At 39.8% G+C, this 24,281-nt stretch overlaps 1 protein-coding gene across 1 annotated transcript in view; it reads left to right on the forward strand.

Moving 5' to 3' along the window:
• Nucleotides 1-242: 242 nt before the first annotated feature.
• The window catches only part of LOC101978348 (sodium/glucose cotransporter 1), a 69,024-nt gene continuing 44,985 nt past the window's right edge, over nucleotides 243-24,281 (forward strand). Inside the window, exons 1-2 of the mRNA XM_005339872.4 lie at nucleotides 243-722; nucleotides 6,825-6,896. Coding sequence (XP_005339929.1) covers nucleotides 588-722; nucleotides 6,825-6,896 — 207 coding nt within the window. The 5' untranslated portion in view covers nucleotides 243-587. The remainder of the gene's footprint in view (nucleotides 723-6,824; nucleotides 6,897-24,281) is intronic.

Raw genomic sequence — 24,281 nt, forward strand, 5'->3', positions numbered from 1 at the left:
TTCCCATTTCCCCAGAATGTTCTCCACCAAGACCAAGAATTTGGCTGAGTTTCTTAGAAGAGCTCTGTGCCCATTTTACACATGGAGAGGCCAGGTCCAGAGAGGTGCTGGGACTTGTCCAAGAGCAGCAGTTGGCAGGTGCTCTCAACAGTCTCTAGGTCCCTGGCCCCAGGCGGTGATCCCTCTATTAAGCCACTCCTGCTCTGTCCCAGGTGGAATCCCATGGCAGGCCAGGCGTGGCAGCCTGGTGGTTTCCCGCTGCTAAAGGACCTCGGCCTTTGTGCCACGCGGGCACCACCTCCTGGCCGGCCCCTCCCTGCTCGAGGGACAGCCTTTACCTGTCCTGGACAACACCACCCTGCCAACAGCTCGGCTGACTCCTCATTCAACACTCCAACTTTGGTGCTGCTGGCCGACAGTGCAGAGCACCTGCAACAGCAGCAGCAGCAACAGCAGTGCAGGAGCTTTGATTCACCGCCCGGCTGCCCCTCCATCGCGGATCCCCTCCCCCAGGGCTGATAATTAACTCCGAGGCTGAATAAGAAGTGAGCAGTCCGGGCGTGGGGGAAGGATTTGCCGCCACCGCCATGGACAGTAGCACCTGGAGCCCATCGCCCACCACCGCTGCTGCTCCAGTGGAATCCTATGAGCGCATCCGAAATGCTGCGGACATCTCTGTCATTGTCATCTACTTTGTGGTTGTGATGGCCGTCGGGCTATGGGTATGTAGGGGCCCTGAGACCAGAGTTGAACGGGGGCGCACGAAGGGCTGGGGTCTCTGAGCTGCCAGGAGATGGATGCAGGCAAGTGGGAAAGCGTTGGAAACCCTTGAGAGGTGTTGAGGGGTGCAATGTGTGGACAGTAAGCAAGCATGAAATTCAGTTAGAGGGGATCCCAGGGGAGCATCAGGAAAGCCAAGAGATTCCTGGGGCCTATGAGCAAAGAAGGAAGGTGGAGGATTGCTGAGACAAGGAGAGAGTAAAAAGGGCAGGAAAGTGCCAGGAGGCAGAGGGTCAACCAGGTGACTACTGCCTTATGTTAGTTAACCAACTTGAAATGGGAAAGAAACCGTGTCAAGCCAGAAAGTCACAGCCCCTGTCAGGCTCAGGTGCTTGGGGCAGTCTGTGGGGGAGGCTGACCCATGTCACTGCTCCTGGGGAAGGTTAAACAAGAGGCCTTTGCCAGGGAATCCCAGGGGCTGGAGCTAATTAGGAATGGGGAAGTTATATGGAGCAGGAGGAGGAAGACCAGAGAGTGCCCTGGTGCTGCAGAGAGGGAAGTGCATGTGTCTCCCCTTGGGACTCTGGGGACACACCAAACCAGAGAAACTTGTTCTCTGCATCCTGGAACTTGGAAAGTTCATTTATGACAGACTCTGGCACACCTAACACTAAAAGAGAAGGTGTTTTAAAAGCTTGCCACTTTAAATTCCAGCCACTTTCAAGGGTTGTCCTGGATGGGGGTGACAGATAGAGGGGGCTGCTGTGCCAGTCAGACCTATTTGTGTTGAACCCTTCAGACTTAGAGGGAAGGATGGGCACTAACCCTTCTATGGGCACTGAAACTTTCAGGAGTAAAAGGAAGTGTGGATTTTTTTATTTTTTAAAGAAATTATAGGGTTGGTGTGGCTTATTCTTCCTCAATATTCTCAGCTTCCCCCAAAAGAGTGGGAAATATTCAAGTAGGAGCCAGAATTGGCTTTCTCAGGCTTGAAACAAAATGACCAGGTAAGATAGCTTCCTATAGCCTCAGTTTACCCAAGAATAACATAGGTACAGTTGCATCTAATCTTATGACTTCTCAAAGATATTGTGAGGATCTGCAAACTTTTATAGACTTTGGGAATTTTTTTTGGAATCTCATTTGCCCTACAGGGTGTTACCCAGACTCTGAATAATTTGGTCTGTTAAGGAAAATGGGCAAAATGGTTAGCTGGATAGAACATCTATACAAAAAGCCACAAGACAGAAATAAATGCTAATCCCCAGTTTACAAAAGAGGAAGTTGAAACCCCAAGTGGTTGTGATTTGCCTAAGATTTTGCAATACATAGGGTTGTTCCTGGAACTCAGGCTGTCATGACTCCTGGTTTCTCAAGGTATCAGGTACACTGTCACTGTGTCTGCCTTAATACTTCCCACTTCTCCCCAACTTATATTCACTGGATCCAAGATGTGAATCTATCATTTGGTAGCTATGCTATACTGCCCATTTCCCCGACAATCCCGATAATCTCAGTTTTGTAAACCAATCTCTTTAGCCCTGCCAGTACTACAGATGTTTACATTTTTTATGGTATTTGCACTTCTGAAGTATCTGTGAATCAGTACCACTTGTCCTTTTAAATGCTGGTTAATGAGCCTGCTAGTATTTGCCGACATTTAATCTTTCCCCATTAGCAGTGCCCCTGGACCCTGATCATTTAACATGCTGAATTTCTTCCAGTCAAGACTCCCCTTTTTACTATGAAAGGGTTAAGAGTGACTTTGGGATAGGCATTCTGACTCATGCCTAATCCCTGTGCTGCAGGGATACAAGGGTCCAGGCCCATTTTAGCAACATCCCTCTGTCACCATCCTGTCACTTCCAATATTCTTCAGTAGTTTCATATTCTTCCATCTGTGACTCATTCGATCATACTTGAGCTTTGGATTGTGGCTTCTTTGGTATTTATTTCCACTTCTATTTCCTCTCAGGTGGCTTCGTGGGGGACTTTATATCTTCTGAAAGTGAATCTCTATACTTGTCATGCTGGAACATTTCAACTATCCTCTAACTCTCTCTGGCCAGGGTTTGTTAAAATTATGGTCCATGAGCCAAATCTGACCCACACCCTGTTTTTGTATGATCCACAAACTAAAAATACTTTTTACACATTTATCTCTCTCTATCTATCTATCTATCTATCTATCTATCTATCTATCTATCTATCTATCATCTATCTATCTATAATTGAATCCATAGGCATTTAACTACTGAGCAACACTCTAGCCCTTTTATTTTATTTTATTTTATTTTTTAATTTTGAGACAGAGTCTTACTAGGTTGATTACGGCCTCACTAAATTGCTGAGACTGGCTTTGAACCTGTGATCCTCCTTCCTCAGCCTCCAGAGTCGCTGGGATTACAAGTGTGTACCACCACACCCAGCTGCTTTTCACACTTTTAAAGTGTCATAAATACAAACCAAACCAAAACAAAACAAAACAAAAAATAGGGCAGCATGTATCCCACAAAATATTAAGTATTTACTATCAGGCTCTTTTTCCTTGCAGAATAAATTTAATGACCCCTGTCTTATGTACTGAGCTGGAATGGTGTCTAATGCCTGAGCTGGAATGGTGTCTGAGTGAACCCTAACTTTTTTTATTTTACAGATTAGGATCAGAAAGGGTGGCTAGAAGTCAATCAGATGAATCAATATAGAGCTGGAATTCGGACCCAGGTCATAGATACCAAATCCAATGTTCTTCCCAATATTCTTTCTTGCCCCCTCTAAGACACTATTCTTTTTTGGAATACTCTCTCCTTTGACCTTTCAGCTGTGACAGTGACACAGTGACAGTGTCCAAATGGTTCTGAGTTTCTTTTTTATGTATATGTGTTCATAAAGATGAAACCTAAAGTTTATTGACTTCAATCCTCTTCATCTTATGCTTACATTTCTTCTTTAATCCATTTGTCAAAGTCACTTTGGCTAGTTTTCAACAGCCTTGACTTGAATACTTTCAGCAGAAAAATCTTCCCAGTGGCCCCATGGCCATCTCTGAACAGCACTGACAAAAAGGAGCTGGGACCCAGCTTCAACCTGACATCCTGGGGCTTCTCCCATTTTTTTTTTTTTGTTATGCTCTATGCAGGATGCACTGAGTGTGACTGTCCTGTTTTACATATCAGAAGGTAACAGGCCACACCTGAGTCTTCTCTCCAGGCCCAACATCTCCAGTTTCTTAATCTGTTCCTCATTTAAACTGAGGTTTAAAGTTCCTTCCTTTTGCTCAATGACGTTTGTATTCCATTGAGAAAACCAAACCAACCAACCAACCAACCAAACAAAAAACATTCTGAGTTAATTGTTCTTCTTTTGCTCTCACAGCTTGCCATTGTGAGTTTATTCTCTTCTAGTTGTAGGATAGAGCGGCAAATTTAACACTATGGTTTACAAAGTGAACCCTAGGACCTTGACGTTTTTTTGTGCCTATCCTAATCATGAGACAGTGCTTTTCCATGCATAAGGCATTTACTGAGTTTTATAGGGATTAAAAATTTGTAATATGGTAACACAAAGTAAAAGAACATGTAAGGACTTTGAACAAGGTAACAGTGGTGTTCTCTAGGTGATCTTAGGAGGGAGAGATTATTTTTGCCTGGGGAAGGGAAGAGTACATAGAAGAGATTTCCATGGGGGGAGTGTTAGGTAAGGTTTTACAGGGAAGGTGACATTTGAGAGGCCTTGAGGGATGGGTAGGCAGAGATGAGGAGAGGATAACCATGCTGGAGAGGAAAGGCCTTGTGGAGGTGCACCTCTCTTTACCTTTGGTACATCTCCAATATCTTTTCTGAATTACTCCAGCTCCCCATTCTAGACCCTGCCCTTACATTCTTCCTCTAAGCTCTTCATTTCTGAAGAACTGGGAAATCTTTGTGTCTGGACCTCAACCTACTTTTCCTGTCTCCCTAATCACCTTCTTTGACTTCAGAATAATTTTTCCCTAACCCACCACTGGAGGCTAAGTCATTGGGATTTATTTCTATTTCAGCCCTAGTGACCTTCTTATGTGTTTTAATCTGTTGGTTCTCCTGTTACTCTCAAAACATCCACTATAGAGCCCTCAGAGTATGTCCAATGGGATGGAAGACCCTGCTAGGAGTCCAGAAAGCCCTGATGCGCTCTCCTTGGTACTGCCTAGCACCCAGGGATGCTCAACAAATCTGTTATTAGATTAGATGCATAAATAATCCTGCTTCTTAAAGGACTCTATTCAATACTTCTTTGCTGTGTGACAATCTAGCAATGAGTCATCCACTGCAGACTTGTTTGCTGAATGAAGTTTCTAAATGACTGAAATGTCACCATCAGAGGTTAATTTCTTTAGACCAGTGATGCCTTTTAGCCTCATGGTCAGCTATGAAAACACAAACACATCAGATGGGGCTAAGTCCCTATCAGTCATTAATATTTTCGGGGAGATTAGCAAGTGTCTGCTGAGAGAAACCCAATGTCAGAAAAGAGGAGGTCCAGGGACAAGCCCAATTTTATGCTGAAAGCCTGGACCTGGGCCTGGGCCTGAGCTCAAACAGAAATAAGCTGCAGTCTCAGAAACAACATTCCAAAGAAGGCTTGAGAAGAGCTGGTCATCATGCATTAAACATACATGTCATATTTCTCCTCCTAAGACTTCAGTGACTGCTTATTGCTTATGAATACAGCCTGTAACTTTTAGCCTGGCATTTGAGATCTTGGCTCACCTCTCACCACTCTCCCTATTCATATGCCTCAGTCAGGTTCAACAACTAACACTGTTTGCCATTCCTTCCCTCCCCAGCCTGAGTATAGTTCCACCTCTGGATCATTGAACTCCTGAAATCCCCCTCCCTTTTCCTTTAACATTTGCTGAAATGCTGCCCACTCTGGGAAGCCTTTCCTCTTGTCCTCTTTTTAGAAGAAATTGTCCCCTTTCTCTGTATTTATCACATTAGTCACAATATATTGCCAAAGAACGATTCCAGCAAGCTCCTACTTACATCTTCAGGGAGGGATAAATTTGTATTGAGTTTGAATGTCTGTTTTTTAATGCAATATTTAGTATCAACATCTTGCAATCTTACAGTATTTTCTTTCTTGACAATAGCTTTATTAAGATACAATGCACATACCATATAGTACTTTTCAAAAGCATGATATTTTATTTGGTACATTGATATTCTTGCAAGAAAGAGGTAAAAATTTCTATTTCCAAAAGGTATTGAAGGAGAGGAGAAAAGAGAGGTACTGGGGAAAAAATCAACTGAATTGTATTGTTATACCTTTTTGTGTGTATATATTTGTGTGTGTGTGTGTGTGTGTGTGTGTACATGTATGAAAACATGCATATATAACAGTAAATCTATTATGTATAATTATAATGCATCCATAAAAATGTAAGAGTTGCATTTCCTCCTATTTAATGAAAGCAAACAGATTCAGGTGGAGGGGCTTGTTCAGAGCCAATTGCAGAGTAAGTTAGTGTTACCAGCAGCCTAACCCAGAGATCCTGCCTGGATCCTGATTGGCTGGATCTGGCCACCCACCCACACAATAGGCAAAATATGGAAAATAAAAAATGAATTTTTTGCAGTTTGGTCAAACTAGGAAGAAGCAGTGAGGTTGTTTATCTGCAGGACCCATAGAAGTGGTTATAATTTGTAGAAACAAAAGCCAGATGGCATACATATGAATATTTAGTTACCTGCACTAGACAGACTGAGGCAGGGGGTGATTGCCATTCTGTTTCTTTGGCATCCCCCAGGCTAAAGATTTTATTCCCAGTATGAGGAAAGACACAATGCAGAAAAATACTTATCAGGAAGTTGTCCTTAATTTCAGTTTGTTTCACTGGAACTAGGGGCATTGTTTAAGCCTTCTGAGCCTCAGTTTCCTTGTCTGTCAACTGTAGGGCCCTGCCTCCATCATCTAAGTATCGTGAGGGTCCAGGGGAATAGGAAAGTGAAAGAAGGCCAAAAAGTGGAGTGGTTAAAGAAAGTGCCAGAATGGGAAGGTATGTCCTAGGCTGGTAAGGTCATTCTTCTAGTTTTCTATTAAATTTTGGACCCTTTCTTCCTTAGGCTATGTTTTCCACCAATCGTGGGACAGTCGGAGGTTTTTTCCTGGCAGGCCGAAGTATGGTGTGGTGGCCGGTAAGTTTTTTTCTGAAATTCTATGTACTGGGGGTATTACCTTTAGGAACCCATATTCTTCCTTCTTCCCTAAATTCTGGATATGGGTCACATGCTCACCAGGTCTCCTGAGCATTTATAATCTCTTGTTTTAATGGAATAACATTTAAATAAGTAATGGTTGGAATTCATCAAGGGATAAATAGAGGAAAAAACTTCACAAGGTGGGCAGTGCGGAGAAACAAGAACACACAGATGGAAGTATTCTTGGACAAATCTAAGTTTCCATTTCTCTATTTATAAAATGGAATTGATTATATTTACTTTCCAGAAGTGTTATGAGAAGTGGGGACCTCTTCTATGGTGGAAAATCTGTAAATAGAAGCTCTTTTGCTACCTCTTTCCTACTTTCTCTCATTTAAGAGCAATTTTATTGTCGTTTTCTGGAGCTATTTGTGGTACCTGATATATAGGAGACACTCACTGAATAAATGGAAGAAGAGACTTCCACTGTTTTCAATTGTAGTTCTTAACCTTTGTTGGATTTTATATTTTGCATATTTAAGCGCTTTTTTCTATGATACTTTCATACAGGCAGAACTAGCTCAATCAAAGGACAGGTGCATGGGTGTGAGAGAGTCTAAGACACTCATCCCATCATATCAGCACAGGGTTCTGGCTGGGTTATCAATTCAACCCACTGACCATTTTGATCCAGAGTTCTCATTGAAGCAATTAATTGAACAATTTGTCCAAATGTTGCAATTACTTGGGATTAAGATATAAGTGAGATTGGTTAGTGAAAAATGGGCGTAATGGCACATATATACAATGAGAAGGGATGACAGCCGTAAGTGGCAGCTCTGATCCCAAAGTTCAAGCAAAGTTTGGGTATCCTTTCTGGAGCTGTCCTGTTCAATGTGGTAACCACTAGTCACATAATCTATTTAAAATAAAATTAATCTTTTAATATGTTTTTGTATGCAATTTGCCAGAATTTTATTGAGAATTTTTGCATTTATGTTCATCAGGAATATTGATCTGAAGTTTTCCTTCCTTGATGTGTCTTTGTCTGGTTTTGACATAAAGGGTGATACTAGCCTCATAGAATGAGTTTGGAAGGGTTCCCTCCTTTTCTATTTCACAGTGCCAAGGCAACTCCCTCAGTTGGCATCTATCTAGTGCATGGTATTTAGTAGTGCTCAGTAAGGGGAAGCTTAGTGTTTCCCTGAAACTATTGCTGCTGATGTCTTAAATTTAACTTCTAGGTTCATTGTATGAATAAATTGAGATGATTTATATGCATATTTACTTATATTCCTGCAAATTATCAATTCCAGGTACACATTGGCTGCATTTTAAAATGAATTTGTTGACTTTCAGGAGTATAAATAAAATATGTATACACACACACACACACACACACGAATCATGTTAATTTGTGTTGGGCTGAGTTTCAAAGCCAATCTGTGGCATTCCATACGTCAATTGACAATGTTTGTTCTCTCTTTGAGGTACATGATACATTTTATGATAGTTGGTATCTTAGATGCATTAAAATATGGTGTTATGGTCTGAATCTTAAATGTCTCCCAAAGATTCATGTGTTGAAGGCTTGATTCCCAGTATAACAATGTTCAGAGATGGTGGTTTTGGGAAGTGATTAGATCATGATGGCTCTGACCTCACCAGTGGATTAATCCATTGATAACTGAATGAACTACTGGGAGGTGGTAGAAACTATAGGCTGTGGGCATGGTTGCAGGTGTGCCCTAACGGGTATTCCTTGTCTCTGTCTCTGCTTCCTCATTGTAATTAACTGAATAGCTGTCCTCCACCATGCTCTTCTGCCATGATGTTCTGTGTCATCTCATACAATGGAGCCAACTGAATATAAATTGAAATCTCTGAAACCATGAACCAAAATACATTCTTCCTCCCTAAGTTGTTTTCTAAGGTATTAGCAATGCAAAAAGCTGACTAACACAAATATAGTTACATTCTTTTAGATGTACTTCATGTTTGTATTAAGTATGTCAAAATATACTCTACTGTCATGTATAACTAAAAAGAACAAATAAAAAACCAAATATGATTGCAATCCAAAGTGTTTTTATACTATGTTCACTAAAACACTTGGGCTCTGAAGAAATGCTTCAGGGGTGGTTTTTCTCCTCTTTATTCCCCAGCAACTCAATTTTTATTTATTTTATATAAGAGGAATCAACTCACATTTTGTTTGAGAACAACATTCTAGTGACGTATCAAAGTTTAAAAACTGCTACTTTAGAAGAAATAAATAACCACAGTGATTTTCATTCTAGAATTTAAAACATTGGTTTTTTTTAAACACATAGCGATATACACCTGAAAGAAGGAATTAGAGGAAAACATGGAAATCAAGAAAATACACATTTAAGAACTTTCCCTCCAAAACTGAAAAATTTAGAACATCGTCAAAACTATACATCTCAATTTCTCTTTGAAATATGATATGAAGTCAGTTTAAACCTGTCATTGTTCAATAAGCCCATAACCAGAATATCAATTCTCAAATACGCTGGCCCAAAGACATTACAGAATCAAAGGCTCTCCAGAGCCGATATCTCTCTTGGCCTGCTGGCTGTGGCAAAAACTTTCACTGGGGCCCTGTGCCCCTTCCTTCTGCCTTTTGCCCAGTTGTTTTGTGCTGTAGAAAGAGAATACATCCAGATAAGCTTCTGAAAGATGGCCCAGGGAGATTTTAGGAAGGGAAGACTTGTGTTGACCCTGGGTTGATACTTGAGGCATGGAAAAGTCAGAAGAAATCAGCTCATAAAATCTGAAAGGAGACTGGATATAAGAGGCTGGTTCTGTGCATTTCTAGGATCTAAGGGAGCTTTGGAAAGAGTCATTATGACGTACTCCAGGTGAAAATCTGGGAACTCTAAAACAGGCCTCATTCCTAAAAAGTTAGTGAGTCTGGTAGAGGAAAGGAGTTTGTACCTTGGCCTAAGAATAGAAGTGAGGGACAGTTAGCGGGGAAACATCAGACTCCAGGGCTGAAATTACAAGAAGAGTAGCTTCCACGGAGAGCCAGGCGGGGACCGGGGTGGGGTGGGGTGGGGGGTGTCTGCAGGAGCCTGAATCACTCTTAAAGCAACCCAAGCCAACTCAACTGAGTAACAGGAACCATAAAGTTGTACTACTGTAATTGTGGACTGGTTGGTAGCTCAGGATTCCCTTTTTGGGGGGCACTTTGTTTGGGCATTTTTAACTAGCAGCTCCCTGTGTGCTGTATTATAATGATTATTTGAAGGATATGGATGATTCGAATGCAGGAAGAAATTACTCAGAGAAATAGGCCCCCAGATTTACATCCCAGAGAGAACTCTTGTTTTGGAGAGGAATTTGGTCATAATGATACATTGTCAGAGTGGACTCCATGGGAGCATGGGGCACAACAAGGCTGGGCCAAACCCTTGGGAACTCTTTCTACTCAGAAGTAAGCATTCCAAAGGGCAGGGAGTGAGAACTGCACAAGGAACCAAAGGACCTGACTTAACCAAGCCTTGTGACATTGGGAAATTCATTAACTTCTCTAAGTCTTCAGGAGTTTCCTCTTTAATTTTAGGGGTCAGATGAGGAGTCTCAAATATCGGTTCTCAAATGTGCTGGCCCAAAGACATAATTACAGAAGCCAGAGGCTCTCCAGAGCTGGCATCTCTCTTGGCCTGATGGCCATAGCAAAAACATTCAATGAGTCTCAAAGGCTCTTCCAGGACTGAAATTCTAAGACTGTATGCCAAAGAGAGGGGGAAAGTAAAGGAAATGGGTATGGCCACACTAGTTCGTCAATTACCAGCAAAGACCATGGAGATTATAGTGTCTCTGGACAGCTAGAATTCCTTTTCTTCTTTTATTGTTAGAGAATTTACAGAAAGCATTATATCCCAGTGCCTTAGGGAAAGTGTTGGCAAACTTTTTCTGCAAAAGACTACATAGTAAACACTTTCATCTTTGTAGCTGTGAAATTTGTCACAACTACTCAACTCAGCTTTGTAGCACAAAAGTATCCATGAAATTAATGAATGGGCATGGCTGTGTTCCAATAAACTTTATTTACAAAAACAGGCAAAGGACCAGACTTATTGTTTTGAGAACATGTGTACAGTTTCAGAGTTGTATTGGTAGTGAGCCTCAGTGGTAGCTCTTTTACTTTTTCTTTTTCAAGTAGAAACTTTTCCCAAAGACTGTCACATCACTTATCTGATTGACTTTTCAGTGATCTAATTTGCAAGTATAATAAGGATGATGATTAACTCCATGGCCCAAGTTCACTCAAAGATAAGGACCGATCTAGGACTCTCTCTGTTCTTCTGGTTATTCAGGTCTCTTTCTCTTTGTCCTTTGAGAACATTTATGAGGGCCGATAGGTGTGGTCTAAAGGTTAATCTGAAAACCAAGAAATTCTTTCATTTAGTGTTGACCAGAGACCCTGATAGAAATTATCCCTGGAGAAAGAAGACAGCTTCTTAAACTTTTAAAAACCTATGGAGAAAAATATACCAGATTTAACTTTAAGTCTCTAAAAGCTAATGATCAAACCAAAGTCTGGCCCCTTACAATGCCACTAAAGGACCCAAAGTGGGTCTTGTAAAAACCTGGCAGGCCCAATACAGGTGGGACTTCATGAATCAGAGAGAAAAGACCAGGAACTAGGCAAATGGACATAGGAGAGACAAGAGCCGACTAAGGGAGAAATCCCCAGGACAAAATGAGAAGGAAAGACAAATAGTTTATCCTTCAAAAATCTGGGAGAAGTGATTTCTGCCTCCTTTTACCACCCAAGTCCATTGGGCCCTGTCTTCTTGTTGGGATTGCTTTCCACCAGCAAAAAGCCATCTGTGTTCTTTTTTATCCCAGTATCCTCTGATGAGGTCTAATCCTATACTTTTCATAATTTTTCTTTATCCCTTACAATACCTGCTCCAAGACCTTGCAATGAAAGCAAGCAATGGAAATAGGAGCTGAATTTGAGAAAAGGGAGAGAGGAGAGGGAAATGTTTGAAAATCCTCATGCTGGCCCCACTTGGTAGTGTCATCTGAGAGCTCAGTCTGCATTCTCTTCTCTAGTGTAGGCATTGGTAAGAATTCAGGAGATAGGGAAGATGCAGGATCCAACTCAAAGTCTTTCTCCAGCAGGGCTCCAAATTTCTGTCCCTGTGCAGAGAAAATGTTTTTTGCTGCTCTATTTTTTTAAGTCTCATAATAGTAAAACTGGAAAAACAAGTCTGTCTTTAATTGGAATATCCAATTTTGGTTTTTTGACCACTGTTGAAATTTATTTTTAATTAGCCACAACTCTCTTGAAACAAGTTGTATTTACTCAGAAATAAAGAAACAATGTTGGTTTGGAGGGTAGGCATTCTGGTAAATGATACTGTATCTACTATCTAAGTTATGTTTCACTCTGGCATTCCAACACAAAATGCCCAAGAAAACAAAAATTCACATGAAATACACATACAGGAAAATATTTAAGTCATTTCTATAGGTCTTAAAATATATTTTTTATTGAAGCCATGATTAAATTTATTTGCACACTAAGAAACCTTTATATTCTATTACCATTTAAAGTTGAGTATTTTCTCCAATATTCATTAAACTTGGAACATATACAAAATAATTTACTTTAAACTCATTTCTAAAGGAAACTATTTTTACAGATTAAATGAAATAATAGTCATTGTAGAATAAACCCTCTGATACCTGATGATACTCTTCCTGCTGAGGCTTCCCTTCTTGTGGTACATTCACAGACATTCATTTCCATATTATTATTATTATTATTATTATTACCATTACCATTTCTAAGTGAAGAAACTACAATGCTCCTCCTTATAACTAATAGTTTTGTCATTTTGATAGTTCTGCCATTCATTGATTCTGTTATTTTCCTCATTAAAACCTTAATAATTAATAAACAATAAATGTCAGCAGAGTCCATTGCCCATCCACTTCCTTCATGAAGCTTCCTCCATAAACTTCACTGTGGACCAAGCCAAGCCACCAGCATTCACCTCACTCAAGGTCTCCCACAGGTGTAGTCTGATGCCAGGTGCAGTGGCATGAGCCTGTGGTGGAGTGTCTAATTTCAGCCAACGTTGGACATCTTGGTAAAATCTGGTGTGGCCATGCTTCCTCTCTATTTCAAGACTGTTTTTTTTTTGTCAGTTTGAGTCAAGTTTTTGTAAAACTTGAAAATTCTCATAATATGTATCTCCTTTTCAGTGAAAATTTTTACCAACTCCTTCTTTGCTCTTAAATAAGCTGGTTCCTTTGTTCTCTTCCTCCTTCTTTTCTTCCTTTCTTCCTCTTTTTGCTGCTTCTCATTTTCTTCTTCCTCTACCACCTTCTCCTCCTTTCTTTTCTTCCTCTTGCTTTCTCCTTTTTATGCTCTTCTCTACTTTTTCCTCTCATCTTCCTCCTCTCCATCTCATTCTTCTTCACTTTTTTTTGGTAGAGCAATTTGCCTCCCATTCTTCTTATCTTAGTCCTTGCTGTGGAGCTTCTTTGAAAAATGTATTGCCACTCACCTCCCCATGGGTTCCTAGGCATCATGTGCCACTCACCTCTTTGTGTTCCTAGGCATCAGTCAACTGACATGTAGCCAAGTTGCTGTCATCTAGTTTGTACCTAAGCTCCCAGATTTCCCTTTCCCACTGGCTACCTTCCCAGTATTTTCTAACAAATTAACACTTCTGTAGACATAAAGGACAAACTAAATTTCAATCAATGTTTCCAGTTGGTCAAATCCAGAAGAGTGCTAAAACTATCAGCTAAAGTGAAGTCTTTGGATTTTGCATTAAGAAATATATCTGGGCTTTCCTTGTCTGTTTTGTCATGTGGCAAAGTAAGTCAGAGGCAACTATATCAATCTTTTTGGGCAAACTTCGTGTTAAGGGGGTGATTTGAAATTATAGATAAGAGCACAGACTCTGGCGTTAGAAGCCTTGATTAAAATCTCAACCCCATGCATTTTTACTTACATGGCTATGGGTGAGTGACTCTCTCTGTACCCCAGTTTCCTCAAATGCAAAATAGAGATAATTGCACCTATCTTGTAGAGTTATTGTGAGGATTGAGTTAGTTAGTGCATATGAATAACTTATGATAGGATACTGTCAGTACTAATCAAGGGTTGGCTATCATCATTATCATCATTATATTATCTAATTTGCAGGTCCTCTACCTTCAGCTATGCAGTCATTTATTCATTTATCTATTTATGCTTTGCTATTCTTTTTTCCACAACTATACGTGATTACTGTGTGCCAGATTCTGTGATAGGTGCCCATTTATATGCATGTATGTGTATGTATATCACATTTCTACAAGATACATATAAAATTATAAGTAACAGTTAAGTTCTAAGAAAGAAAAGCATTTGAGTGAAGGGTAGGTGGGAAGGAGAAGGGTCTTCTTTGCCTACCTAGGGTGGAACTTTCTGAAGATTGGACATTTAGGCTAAGACCTAAAGGATCAGAAGAACTCATCCAGAAACAAGAAATGATTGAAATGATTACTGTTTTGATCATTACACATTGTATACATGCATTGACATATCACATCAGTATGTATACTTTTTATGAATCAGTTAAAAAGTTTAAAATATAAAATAAGGAAAATTGGGGGATGAGCAATCTAAGCAAAACAAACAAACAAACAAAAAAAACAGATGGCCAAAGGCACTGAAAAGGGGCAGCATGGGAGAGATATGGTACATTTATATCAGGCCTTTTGAATGGTTGATGATTCTGAAGATGGGTTCACCTGTTGGTAGGTGGGTTGGTGTCCAGTACCCTCAACCTCTAAATGCCATCAGAAGACCTCACCTGTCTTTTGTGCCAAAAACTGGTGGGAAAACACCAGCTTTGGCAGTGGTTTCCTGACTTCTCATCACTTTGATTTGTTGGTCAGGGGAGAGATGTGCATGCATGTAATAAATGAAAGACAACCATTGTCTGTGGGCACATAAGCTGATGTAAACAGAGGTTATGATGACTCTGGAGCAAAGCTTGTGTCTAAATATTTACCAGAGACTCAGAAATAAAATATTCTGAATATACAAACCCCACCTTTTTTTCCTGTTTCAATCCAGGAAGTTTGATTCTTGAAAGATGGCCACTGTCCAATGTTAAACCTTTTCAAATTCCTCTTGTTGAAAAGAGAGTTACTAAATGGAGAGAAATATTAACAGTTCCTGAGAAGGTGAAGGAGGAAATAAAGTGCAGCAGAGCACATGTTGCTCCTGAGTTTACAGTGAGATATGGGGAGGAGGGTCTCTTCCCATGGTGCCCCTGCATGGAAATGAGAAGAAACTGTCAGAAAAGGGGGGAGTCAGTGGAGGGCTGAAGCATTTCTTTTGAGTCCTGGACTTTAAGAACCTTTGGCTATGGGACCTTGGGCAAGACACTTCACTCCTCTGATCCTTAATCTCATCTGTAAAATTAAGATGAATAATATCAACCTTACCAAACTTTGTGGGCATTAAATAAGATAAAGTGAACTAAGTTCATGGCCTAACACTTGGATGCACTCTCAAAGTCAGTGTTCCTCTTTCCTTTTCTTATTTTCCCAGTGTGGGGCTCTCTAAGTGAGGTACCCAGACCTTGCTAGTTGTCCAGCCCTAACCTAGACCTACTGCATCAGAAACTCTAGAGAATCAAGCAGAGCAATGAAAGCTTCTAGGTGATTTTAATTAGGATTGCCAAATTTAACAAATAATTATACAGGTTGTTCAGTTATATGCAAATTTCAGTCAAACAATAAACACATTTGTAGGATAAGTTATCCCAAATATTGCACAGGATGTACTTATACTTAAAAACATATTCATTACTTATGTGAAATGCATATTTAATTGGGAATCTCATATGGTGATGTGTGCTAAAGTTTGAGAATCACTTTTGGGAGGACATCCCAATGGATGTATCTAGCACAGCCCAGAGAAGGATGGAGAAGCAGTCCTGTCCTTTAAAGAGAAAGACAGAAGCAGGGAACAGGGTACCATCTTAGTGTTCTGATATTCTTGAAATTACATGATTAGTTAACAAAGAAATTAGTTTCTTGAAATTTGTTGAGTGCAATTCGGTTTGATGTATGATCTTTCTCCCTCAAAGAGAAACCGATAACTTTGGCTCTTTGATAAAACTCAGGGCACTCCATAAAAACACAGGTCATGTAAAAACATTATTAGTGTTTTTTCAGAATAGTATTACTTTATGGGCAAATGTTTCTTAAAGGTCTCTTACATTTGTCATCTCATTTAAGTGGGACAATACCCTTGTGGGTTAGGGTAAGAAGGAGTCTTATTCTTGGTTTATAATGGAGGAAATTAAGGTTCAAAGCAGAAAAGTGACTGAATTAAGGTCACATAGTTTGTGATGGCAGAGCCAAAATTAGAACCTGGTTGAAAGGTTCCCAGTGTGCTTAGTAGGAGGGGAAGGAAGGCTATGTGAGTCTTTAAAGCATTCAAACATGATTTTTGATACAGGGTAGTTTAAAGATACATATTTTTATTATTTTTTATTTATTTATTACAGCAGAATGCATTATAATTTTATTAAACATATAGAACACATTTTTTATATATCTGTTTGTATACAAAGTATATTCACACCAATTCATGTCTTCATACATGTACTTTGAATAATAATGATCATCACATTCCACCATCATTTCTAACTTCATGACCCCTCCCTATTTTTATTATTTTTAATTGACCTGGAATAATTATACATATTTATGGTACAGTGTGACTTTTCAATACATATATAAATATGTAATGATCAGAACAGAATAATTGTAATATCCATCACTTCAAACATTTATTTGTCTGTGTGTGTGTGTAAACATTCAAAATCCTTTCTACTCATTATTTTGAAGCATTTAGCATACTTTCCCAAATCCATTGTCTGTTCCTAATCTTTAACTTAGAAGACAAAGGTGATCCTGTTCATTTCCTTGGATAATTCTTGATTCCTAGGTGAGAGGTCTTGAGTGTGCTCAGGCTTATTTTCCCTAGGGTGTAAATAAAGATAATGTGTAAACTTTAACCACTATCTTCCTCTGAACTATAATTTTAATTTCATTTGAAAATAGCAATGTTAACCATAGTCTTTTCCAAGGTATTTCTAACTCTAACATCAGATAACCTGGATTAAGATGTCCATCTTCTATTTCTTGTCACACAAAACATTATTGTAGTTAGTATTTAGTGACATATCATGTCTTTTTCTACATCCCCCAAAACAAATACATAACTTTGTTCTTAGTTCTCAGACTCTGCCAGTGAGTCTAAGAGAGGAGCCTTGAAATTGTAGTCTTTCATTGTCAAAGGTTTAAAGACTTGTGTTATGATTATAAAATAACAGAAACTCATCATGAAAAAATTGGAAAAGTATAAAGAAGTAAAACAATGTATTTATTATTTTTCTTCCAAAGATAGCCACTATGAAATTTGGATATTTTCATTAATTTATGTACAAATATGTTCACATGCATAATTTAAACATTTTAGGGATTATATGGTGTATTGGTTGCATGGCAATGAACATACTAATGAAATATGTCTAAATAAATCTTTGCATGTCAGATAATTTGCTTAAGATAGAGTCCCCCAAATAGTATAAGTCCTTATATAGTATAAAATGAATTATACCAGAAATATAGGGAAGAGAAAATTTACTTGCCAATATCAAGTATTATCATTAAAAAGATTTTGTCTGTTTGATAGAAAATAACCCATAATATCAGATCTCCCCCACCCCACTTGTAGTATTGTTCTTACTACTGCTAAACAGGGTGCCAGGTTGACATCTCATAGACATTTCTCTAGAATGCCCTGCTGTCCTTATGAGCCCCGTGTAAGCCTGGAGGGCCAAGTTTATTGCCTCTCCTTCAGGATAGAGTGTACCTTGGTATATTCCTGTGAAAAGTCCCAATTTCGTGCAGTCAGTAGGAAGAATTGCAACTGCAAGGCATTTGGTTGCAATGCTTCCTGTTGTTTTCCCAAGAGGAACATTCAAACATTTGTTATCAGTGAAACCATGAATAAGGGGGCACTGCTGTACCAGCATAGGGTGTGCAATGCACCAGGAGCGTGGAACAGACAGCATGTGGGACAAGAGATCAGAGGGGGAAGAGATTAGCTCTGCATGGTATCGGTGATGAGAGGGGACTATGCCTCATTTTGATGACTGACGCAGTGTTTTGGAAGGCAGAGCTCAACAGAGAGGGAATTTCAGGAAGGGAAAACACATTAACCCGGGAGTCAGGAAAGCACAGAGCATGAGTTGGTGTGATTTTGCCAGAAGGTAGAGGATGTGACAGGACATGGCAGGGCTGCTGGGGTTGGAGAAAGTAGGATTGTCCTGATTGTGAAGCGGCTTCAGTGCGCATTATTCCTCTTGTGAATTCCATGCCATATCAGAGCCCATTTTTGTTGTTTCTGGTGGTTGGGATCACCATCTGGAAACTCCTAATAATCCTATTTCTTAAGCTAAATTGTTTGTGGAAGTATTTCCCACAAAGTCTTTGACTTTTCCATTTGGATATCTCAATAACTGTGACAGGATATCCTGGGAGTATTAATTTGAGCCTGTCAACTCTGAGATTTTTAGAAGTGAGTTGGCCAAAGATTTGTTCAGTCCTCATGCCATATCTTGACATATGGTTTGAGTAATAGTATCTCCCATTGGGAAGGATAAATGCCCTGGTAACAGACCTTTAAAATTCTGGAAGTAAAGCAGGGGACTTTGGAGACAGCCTCTTTTATCCCCAACTTTTTATCCTTCAGATCTTAGCATTGTAATTGTTTAGCTAGGGACTGCTCTTCTGCTTCACAAGAGAGGTCAAACCAACATTAAGGAGAGAATCATGACTTCTCATACAGTTTAGAGCAGGTTCCTTAAGCCTAATTGGGCATAAGAATCACATGGAGTGGAGTGCTTATTACTCTCACTCAGTAAGTCTCTGGGAGGCAATTGAGGGTTTGCATTTCTCACAAGCTCCAAAGGGAAGCAGATTTCCCTGGTTTGCCAAGCACTGTGAATAGTACAAGTTCTGGGAACACATCTCTAGGACTGAGTTAAGCACTAAAGGAGTTATTATTAAATAGAGTAATGTCTTTGGTTCAAAAGATAGATGCAATCCCCACTAGTTTCCAACATTTGGGGGGAGAAATGATTTGCCTGGGATATTTTCCTTTGTGGTTTAATTAATTTTCCCTTTAGAGAAGGCTCACCAGAAGTCATCTAAATTGTGCCAAACCCCGGAGGGATTGGAGTGAAAAAAATTTAAGTGACTGTATTAAGGCAAACCAAATTGGTCTTATCAAGAATCTAAATTGCAATGAGAAGAGAACTGGTCTTGTTAAATATTCCAAATAATTTAGAGACCAATCCTCCAATAGTGCTAGAAATGAGAGGAACTGGCTTAGTCTTCAGTACTGCCAAGAATCGTAAAGATTTAAAAAAGAAGTTGGTGCTGGAGGATGTTAAAGCCAGATGGAAAGGCAAGAAGGGCATCCTGTCTCATTCTGGACAGCTCATGTCTAGATTAATCTACTTGGTTTTGAGGCCCACTTGGGGAGAGAAAGGGACTAATGGAAGCAGAGAGGAACAGGGTTATGAGATTCAAGTCCATGACTAAGGAGAAGCAGACATACAGAAAGGGGAAGCTTGGATTGGAGAATCAGAGGGGAGTGTATTACCTCTGTCTTTAGAAATAGTAAGAGCTTGTGGAAGAGAGATTTGTCTTGTTCTGTATCACTGGGGTGGAAGTAGGACATGAGTAAGTTTCAGGTCAAGGTAAAGAGAGTCTTAATAAAAAAAATTAAATGTTCTACCATAGATTCAGCTGCCTGAAAAGGTGGGGAATTCTTGTTAGAGATGTGTATGCAGCTGACCATCACTTGGAAGATGTTGCAAGAGGGACTCAAGCTGATATGCATGGATCCATCAAATTCTGGGAGATTCTCTAATTTCTCTATCTTCTTTTTTGCCAACCTTGTTGGACAGGAAATGTAGGCAGTCAAATGTGATCATGAATTGCCTAAAGGCAAAAGGAACCACATAGTCTTTTTGCCTTTTGTGGTGTGACATTATGTTATCTTCCAAATTACCATCCTATCAAACCTGCTGGGTTTGGTCTGACACAGATCCTTAAGCACAGTGGCAGTAAAACTGTGTAAATGTATATAACAGCCTTTCTCACCCCATCAGGGGATGAAGAGGGTTTGCTAGTCAGAAGCAAGGTCAAGCTGGAGAAATTTTAGATAAAGTCTAAATCCCAAATTCAGAAGGGATGGCAGAGGAAATTGCAGAGAACAACATGATTCATGTCATTGGTTTACTCTCTAGAGGGGGTGTGATTCCCAAATGGGCATGAACATGGGTGGAGTGGAGAGATAGTGTTTAGGAAATCATTGTGATAAATTATCATTAATAAGCTCCTGTGAGCAGAGGAACAGTATGACAATCTGGCAGAGGCGCATAGGTAATAAAGCAATGGTGTCTATCTTAGGCTTCTCAGGCAACCATGACAAAATATCACAGGCTGGAAGGCTTAAACCACAGAAATTTGTTTTCTAACACTCTGAGGGCTAACTCTTCAATGAACTGTCAGGGTTGTTTTCCGGCAAATCCTCTCGTTCTGGCTTTCCAGCTGTTTTCTTGCTGTATTCTCATGGCCTTATTTTTTTTTCCTGTGTGCAAGGAAAGAGAGATTCCTGGTATCTTTTCCTGTTCTTGTAAGCACACCAGTTCTATAATATCATAAGGCCCTACCCTATGACTTCTTTTAATCTTATTATATCCACTATGTGCCTATCTCCAGATATAGTCATATTGGGGTCTAAGGATTCAATACATAAGTTTTGTGGGAAGGAATACAGAAAAGTCCATAATGGTGTCCAATGTAGGTCTTGTAAATATCCTTTAGGGTGACATTATTGTCCTTGTGGGAGAACAAAGGAGAGAAGGGACAGCTGTTTAGAACCAGCTGAGTGCCAGTCATTACTGATTAAGCATCTCATTTGACTCTTTCACAGCAAGTCACGAGAGAAGATGGGAGGCTCACAGATCTTATATGCACCAAGACAGTAAGGGTTAAAGAAAGCATTCCAACTGAAATTTTAAGTTTGTGCTGTTTTTACACTGGATGGAACTTTGCCTTGAAATCCTGCTGAATACCTAGGACTATGTCTTTAAGCCTGAAGCTGTCAGTAAGACTGCTTGGCAGGTCTACGGGAGAAGTAGGGTCTGGGAGAATCTGAGAATGGGATTCAATTAGAATAAGTTATACTCCATGTATTTGTAACATGTCAAACTACACTCTATCGTCATGTATATTTAAAAACAACAACAACAAAGAAGAGTGAAGTGACATGATCGAAGCTTTGCGTCGGTAGGTAACTGTCCATGTGGGTGGTGGGTGAAGTGACAGATAGGAGGGAGATCCATGAGAACATCTGGAAGAATATTTTGTAGTCAGGTTGTGGGGAATGGTAGGCAGCCAAGGTTGATATAGATAGTGCTAGATTCAATGACATTATGAAGGTAGAGTCAGCATTTTGGTAAATGATTGTGAGCTCTGGGGTCAAAGGAAGGAGAGCAGAAAAAACTGAGGATGTGTCTCTGACAGAAGTGAAACTAACCTGGTCCCACAACCTTCTAGCACCCAAAGCACTCCTATCTACATTTTATCTCACTCCGATTGTTGGGCGGGGACAGGACAGCCTGAGATGTCTTAAAGTCCAACATCTCCCTTCAAGTGAGGGATATTAGAGAGGACCTCTTGAATTTAAGATTAATCTAATCCAGTTAATCATTCTGATAATTAAGTTCTAAATTGTCCATAATAGTATGGCATTAGGCTTAATAATTTATCAAGTGATTGATGATAAATGACTGGTTGTCGTTAGGATAGTTCCTCAGAGTAAACAGTATTTGGGGAGATACATGTTTTATTCTATATTTGGGCCATTTTAGGAACATTCTTTTTATTAAAAGTAGACTTTTATCCCCATCAAGCTTTGAATAGACACAGGCTGATATCTCTAAACTACCTGCCTTCCCAGCTTCCTCATTCTAAATGAATGGCATCTACTCAGTTACTCAAATCTAAATCATAGAGTTACTTTTTCTCTTATCAAATTCATTAATAAAGCCTGTTGACTTTGTAAAACCTACCCTCAACCTCTCTGCTTGACTTTATCTCACTCCTACTAACCTAGATAAATCCACCATCCATCCTTACCTAGATGTAGAGATAGCCTCACACCTGATCTCTCAGTTTTCTCCTCACCCCTCCGACCCTATACTCCACACATAATTTAGAGATATCCTTACAAAAAAAATCAGATCTTGTCAGTCCTCTGCTTAAAACCCTCTACTGGCTTCCCATCTACTTAAAATAAAATTCACTTCTCCTGACCTGGCTTACCAGCATCCCCATTACCCAGTGCCTCCTGACTATTCAGGCTCATCTCACACCACCTTCTTCCTGGCCTACCTTACTCCACTCTCCTCTAGTCTTTATGCTTCTCAACCATGCATACCTCTCCCACTTGGAGGTTTTTGCTTTGTTGGAATGATTTCTGCCTGACCTCTGCACAGGTAGCTTGTATCCTTTAGATCTCAATTTAAAGATTGCCTCCACCAAGGGACTTTCTCTGACACTTAACCTCTCTGTCATGCTCCCCCTACTTTATTCTCTTTGCAGCATTTAACCACTCTCTGACCTTTCTTTCTGTGTTCTTTATTTACTATGCTTCTTGTGAATATTTTCATCTATGTTATCTGTGGCTCAATCTCCAGTGTCTAGAATAGCACTAGACACATTTAATAGCTGCTAAGTTAATATTGTTTGGGCCAATGAATGAATGCATTTACACCACTGTTTCCTTCTCATCATTCTAAGGCCTCCTTTTGCCTGGGCCTTCAGAGATATCCCTGTCCTATGACTTAGCTTTTGGCACTGAGTACCATCTGCCTTATATTGGGGAAAGGGGATGGTATAGTTAGGACAGTTTCTTGGAGTAATCTCTCTTTGGGGAAATACATATTTTCTTCCAGATTTGGATCTTTTTAAGGAAAATAATCAAACAACTGCAAACATACTTCTATCTGTTTAGCAAAGATGGGGATAATTATGCAGATGGTCCCTAACTTATGATCACTTAACTTAATAAAGCTTTCAACTTTATTGTGGTATGAAACTGTGCCAGTACAACCATTCTGTTTTTCACTTTCAATATAGTTTTTAATAAAATATACCAGACTGAGTTGCAATGTTCAACAGGTCAGGTGCATTAAATAAAGGCATTTTGGACGTAAAATATTTTCAATTTAGGATGGCTTTATTAGGACATAACCACATTGTAAGTTGAAAAGCATCTGTACATATTTTGTACTTCTCAAATGATTTTGTTCCTTATGCTCCTGCTTATAGGAAGACTCTAGAACTCTCTGGAGTTATTCTGGATCTCAAATGCAATTGAGTTGGTGGCACAGTGTTAGGACTGGTCAGTGCAAGATCCCTCCTATTTCATTTGGTATTTTCTTCTGTGACTTCTATTCACAGTCACATTCTCCTTTTAGATTTCCACTCTTGGGTATTTAAATATGTCCTTCCAATCTGAATTCTAATCTATGTCTTTAGATATGTATATCCTTGCAGTGTTTTGTGCATTTTCTGTACAATCTCAACACCCGCCCCCCACCTTTTTTCAGTATGGAAGATTGAGCTCAGGGGCACTCAACGACTGTGCCACGTCTCCAGCCCTATTTTTTGTATTCTATTTAGAGACAGGGTCTCACTGAGTTGCTTAGCACTTCACTATTGCTGAGGCTGGCTTTGAACTTGTCATCCTCCTGCCTTAGCCTCCCGAGCTGCTGGGATTGCAGGTGTGCACCACCATGTCCTTTTTTAAAAATAAAAATACTTTATGGATTTAGAAAATTTGTGTTATTATTAATATTATCTTTTGCTACTTGGCACCACATGAAATTACATAGTTTAGTAGGAATCACTCTGAAATTATCAGCTCCATGCCCCTTGTTCTTTGACAAGGTGACCAAGACCCAGAGGCTTCTTTTAAATAATTTCTTTTAAGAACATTATCTATATTTACTGAAAGCCAATGTTGGACAAGGCTTGAAACCCCCAGGCATGCTGAGAACATAGACATGAATGGTACAGGCCCTGAATGCAGGGGACTTTTAGAGGATCCTGGCATGATGTATGTCTTCCCATCATCTTCACTAATGGACATTAGGCTCACAAAAGACTTACAGATGATCTGATATGGGGATCATCTGCCATCTGCTCCTTTGCCAATTCTTTCCTTTCATCTCCACT

Source organism: Ictidomys tridecemlineatus, chromosome 2, assembly GCF_052094955.1.
Source record: "Ictidomys tridecemlineatus isolate mIctTri1 chromosome 2, mIctTri1.hap1, whole genome shotgun sequence".
NCBI lineage: Eukaryota > Metazoa > Chordata > Mammalia > Rodentia > Sciuridae > Ictidomys > Ictidomys tridecemlineatus.